Genomic DNA, 5,309 nt, shown 5'->3' on the forward strand with positions numbered 1-5,309 from the left:
ACTTGTTGCTACCAATAATGTGTTTCACTGAGGTTGAGGAGTAGTGACCCCTGCAAATATAGTGTGTTGTGTCAATGTTGAGGTGATAATGGTGTTTATGGTGTTGACAATGGTGGTAGCCAGAGTTGACCCTGAAAGGATTGTGTTGACCAATGGGATGGAAGTGTGAGTTGACTCTGACTGGGTTTTGTTGACCATCGTCACCCCAGTGTTGACTTGTTAATAAACTCCAGCCAGGCAGACAGGGTTACGTGTACTTTCACCTACCAGGGGAACATCTGGTGGGTTTTCAAGGCTTAAAAGACAGTCTGAGCTSCATCTTAGATATTGTGGTAGCACTTTTACATGCTCTGCTATCCACTGAAAATGCCTGTATGGAATKTTGCATCTTTGTGGCCAGTGTCTGACTGTGATGTACTTGTTGGTGTACAATTATAGTTGTTTGAAATGGGCAAATGCTAGTTTTAMTGAATGAATACATCTCTACATGTTCTAGATATAGAGTATCATSTTTTATTGGGGGAATCTGCWAATGAATCTCTATCACTGCTTATTTCCATGRACAGAAGAGCAGTTGAACAGGTAGATGGAGAAGCAGCTGACTATTGGCCTGTCTCTGTTGCTGGTGCTCCTCCTAGTCATGCCTGAGGTGGGGGGGYGGAAGGAAGAGWCCCAGAAGCGCCCGTCCCGCTCCTCAGAGCTAAAAGCAGGCCGCTGCTCCTACACCTTTATCGTTCCCCAGCAGAAACTGAAGGGGGCGCTGTGCGTGAGCACCGAGTCCACCACCGGCGCCTCCAACCACTCAGAGGTAACGGCTCTGCGGGGTGAGTTGAGCCGTCAGCAGGAACAGCTGGAGAAGCTAAGGGGCCAGCTGGAGCAGGAGGGGGCCCTGGTTACGGAGGTACGGGCGCTACGGAAAGAGAGCGGCAGCATGAACTCCCGCATCGCCCAGCTCTACGCCCAGCTGCTGCAYGAGGTTATGTACAGGAAGGACCAGGTGGTCGAACAGAGGCGGGTCGAGAACCTACTGCTCAACGCCACCGCACAGGTAATCAGACAGAGAGCATTGTGGGAACAGCTGTGTTCATAAGGGGGAAGTTAGAATCATATAACTACAGGCATGTAGCACCTTGATACATCCCTGATTGTCCCGTTGTCTGTTGCTCGGTCATGGTGGACCAACATCCCAGATGCTGCAGATCTCCAYTAGTTACAGGGAGCTGGAGAAGAAGTATGGAGCCCTCACCTCCATGATGAGCAACCAGAGTCAGCTCATCTCTCCCGGTGGAGATAGCTGTGCCAGACCACCAAAGAAACTTACCCCACCTCACAGTAGGCGGGAGCTCTGTATTATAAATCTACTGCAGTTCGTTATTCAGTTGGCCTTTCCTCAAGCTATTGACCCCTACCCCGATGAAGCTAAAGTTGTACCATAACATACTACTTTACCCACAATGTGTCTGTCAATGTCTTTATATTATTTGTGTTGTATGGACAGGGATGACCTTGAACCCCTGAGTTCCAGTTCCAGTGGGCGTCTGATATGACAGCTCACAGTCCAAGGAGATGGCTAATGAATCGTTCAGAGAACCAGGGCGGCCCCTTCCACTACAAGCCACAGGTAGGGAGAAACCCCTGCAGGACAAAATGTGGCTCCCCACCACCATGGCGCCCACCCTACCTGACGCCCCCTTCATAAGCTTTCCCTGTCCTCCGACCCGGTTAACTCATTGGCACCTCTCAGAGCTTTACATACTGCAACGGCGTTTAAAGCTTAGACCAACACTGTCTATTGTAGGAATGAAGGTCCTGTCTTTGTAAGGACACAGTAAACAGTGTATCGTATCTTCCGCCGGCCCACCCTGCCTCGCGCGGTTCATCACACATTATAACTCACCTTTTGTTTTGATTTCAGTCAATACATCGACATATCTCAATTGGTTCACTGCATGTTGTTTCAAGATTTTATTGGTTTTTCGATATGTTTTTCGTCACCTTGACCAACACAATCATACAAACAAGCTGTTTTCTTTCGGCTCCTTCAATTGCTTTTGGTGTGTATGAAACGTTGTCAGTATTTTGTCAGTTGTTACTTACCACTCCCAGAAGACACTTAGCAGAAAGCTCGGGAGTCACTGCACCCTCTGATAGACTTTTGTTATCTCTTGGGAATGCACCTAATACAATTGTCTAATAACTTGCCAGCTGTTCTCAGTCAGAGTAGAGAAGGGGCGTTGTTAAGAGTAACACACACACGCATACACACAACACCACACACACACACACACACACACACACACACACACACACACACAACACACCACACACACCAACCCAACACCACATTACACACCACCCACCACACACACCACACACAAACACACAACACAAAGTTGACGATTGAAATATACATTCATATTCATCATAATATTTGTTTATAAATACACAATCACTCATATATACATCTCTTTTAGAAACCTTAACCATACAAAAGAGCTATATCCACAACCTTTTCCGTACCACCTCTAATCACAATTTGTCAGCACCTCCCTCTAAAAGAGGAATAGGCTATGAAATTCCAAATAAAACATTATTATTAGAATCTACAAAAAATCCTAATATTACCAGCATACACATACAACAAACCACTCTCTCTCACACACACACACGACCACACACACACACTACCACACCGACACACACACTGCACACGCTCACGCACACACACTACACACACCCTAACAAACACACACCCTAATCACAGCCTCTTCTATAGGACATTTGCTGATGTAACCTTAGAACTTACAAGTGATCACCCCCATCACAACTGCACATTCCGCAGTGCGCAATGGAATGTGTGCAAATTACAAGCAGAGCAATCAGATGTGTGACACCACCTTATGACAGAGCTCCGCCCACAGTGGCAGCTGAAGCAGCAGCAGCAGCATGGAGACTTCACACCCGATGTTACAAGTAGACCCAGAGCTTATGTGTGTGTTGATGAGTGGGACTAAGGAGATTACTTGCTTATAGAATAGTGTACGGTTACAGTAATGACAACCTTTGTCTGGACTTGTGTGAGAAGAGGTGATGCTTAGCCTTTTCGTGTCCGTTCATCGGTGTTATGTCTTATCTTTGCCCAGTTTGACAAAGGACATTCAACATGTGTGGTGAAAGAATGTCTTCGGCAGTAAAGAGATAAGCTGAAGCAAAGCGAGAAAACATGTATCTGTGACCCTGTTGGCTCTAAAACAAACAGAATTCCAGACCCCTCTCTCCATTACGTGTCTCACTCCCTCATTTCCAGCAGTTGGTTGAGCCTGCCCAGTGGCAGATGGATGGAGTTTGGACGTTYTGGACTTCCATTAGTTCCATTGCAACAGGCAGGCTCAATCGAGCACAATTAKGACTATTTGAACCCAGGTATGTTTCCCGAAATCCTAACTGCCTTTGTGAACCACATACCTACACCATCTCTGTCCCTCAGGACCCTGGAGGGACTGCCAGCATGTGCTGGACACGGGCGAGACCACCAATGGGATCTACCTGCTGCGTCCACAGAGCGCCAACCGGCTTCTGCAGGCCTGGTGTGAACAAACCAAGGCCCAGGGAGGCTGGACCGTCATCCAGAGGAGACAGGAYGGATCAGTCAACTTCTTCAGGACCTGGGAGCAGTACAAGGTGCTCTCACCTCCAGTGTGCAGTGAGCCACTAAAAGTGAAGCGCTCAAGAGCTTGTTATGACATCAGACAGTGTGCTATTACCACTGCAATACAAAACACACAGTGAGTGTGTGCACTGCAGACCAATAATCCTTTCCCCTCCTCCGTTTGCCTTTMATTTCAGCTGATTATATGTCATGAAACAYGAGCTGTATAGTTACTGTAATTGACAACCATCACAGTGGGCTCTAAAACCCAGCTGGTATTACAGCTCAGAGACTCAAGAGTATACTTCAGTTGAGGACGGTTTAACACCACAGAAGTCATGAAAACTATTGCTACAGTGAACMTAACCCTAAACTATCTGTTGTACCCCTYCACCCCAGCAAGGCTTTGGGAACCTGGATGGAGAGTACTGGCTGGGTCTGGAGCACCTCTACTGGCTGACCAAGCAGGCCCACTACAAGCTTCGGGTGGCCATGGAGGACTGGCAGGGCCGCCAGGTGTTTGCAGAGTACGACAGCTTCCGCCTGGAGCCTGAGAGCGACTGGTACCGTCTGAGGCTGGGGGAATACCAAGGCAACGCCGGAGACTCAATGTCCTGGCACAATAACAAAGCCTTTACAACTCTGGACAAGGATAAGGATGCTTATTCAGGTGAATCCTCTCTCTCTCTACTACCCTCTCYTTTTTCATTTCTGCCTCTTTTCATGGCTGCCTGTTTGAGCACCCAGGTTTGGCTTGATGAGTTGGTTTCTCTCTCCATTTCCTCATTAGGGAACTGTGCCCACTTCCAGAAGGGGGGCTGGTGGTACCACATGTGTGCCCACTCCAACTTAAACGGCGTGTGGTATCGAGGGGGTCACTACCGCAGCCGCTACCAGGACGGGGTTTACTGGGCAGAGTTCCACGGCGGCTCCTACTCCCTCAAGACGGTCACCATGATGATCAAACCCACCTAACCSTCTTCCCGTTAGATATACACCACAGGAGGTTGGTGGCATCTTAATTGGGGAGGACGGGCTCGTGGTAATGGTTGGAGTGGAATAGTTTAAAATGTGTTTGATRCCATTCCATTCACTCCGTTCCAGCCATTATTATGAGCCGTCCTCCCCTCAGCAGCCTCCTGTGTTATACACATGTCAATCATGCATCACGGCAATATTATGGTTCCTTCATGGATAAGGAAGGATGTTAATGAAGTTCTTATATGTTAAACAGGTATGTTAATAAGACAGCGTTAGACTGACATGCCAACACAACATGTGGAATTGTTTTCTAACTGCAATGTATTTATTTTATAAAAAATTGCAAAACAATGTTTGAAGATTACACCACAAGGTGAAGTAGGAGTAYGTTTCTTTTACTAATGAGAACTGAYATTGTGGTTTGATGCAGTGGTGTAAAGTACTTAAGTAAAAATACTTTAAAGTACTWCGTAAGTCGTTTTTTGGGGTATCTGTACTTTACTATTTATATTTTTGATGACTTTTACTTTATTACATTCTTGAAGAAAAKAATATACTTTTTACTCCATACATTTTCCCTGACACCCAAAAGTACTCGTTACATTTTTAATGCCTACCAGGACAGGAAAAWGGTCTAATTCAAGCACATAAAGAGAAAATYCMTGGTCATCTCTACTGC

General features: G+C 46.7%; 1 protein-coding gene across 1 annotated transcript; it reads left to right on the forward strand.

The window, feature by feature from the left end:
- The first annotated feature begins 546 nt into the window (after positions 1–546).
- angptl6 (angiopoietin-like 6) lies at positions 547–5,096 on the forward strand. The gene is made up of 5 exons (XM_070439284.1): positions 547–1,048; positions 1,191–1,332; positions 3,455–3,681; positions 4,049–4,319; positions 4,440–5,096. Exons 1-5 carry the CDS (start codon positions 587–589, stop codon positions 4,622–4,624), a joined length of 1,287 nt encoding a protein of 428 aa, XP_070295385.1. The 5' UTR covers positions 547–586; the 3' UTR covers positions 4,625–5,096.
- The last annotated feature ends 213 nt before the right edge of the window (positions 5,097–5,309 follow it).

This window comes from Salvelinus sp. IW2-2015, unplaced genomic scaffold (assembly GCF_002910315.2).
Source record: "Salvelinus sp. IW2-2015 unplaced genomic scaffold, ASM291031v2 Un_scaffold1536, whole genome shotgun sequence".
NCBI classification, from domain to species: Eukaryota; Metazoa; Chordata; class Actinopteri; order Salmoniformes; family Salmonidae; genus Salvelinus; species Salvelinus sp. IW2-2015.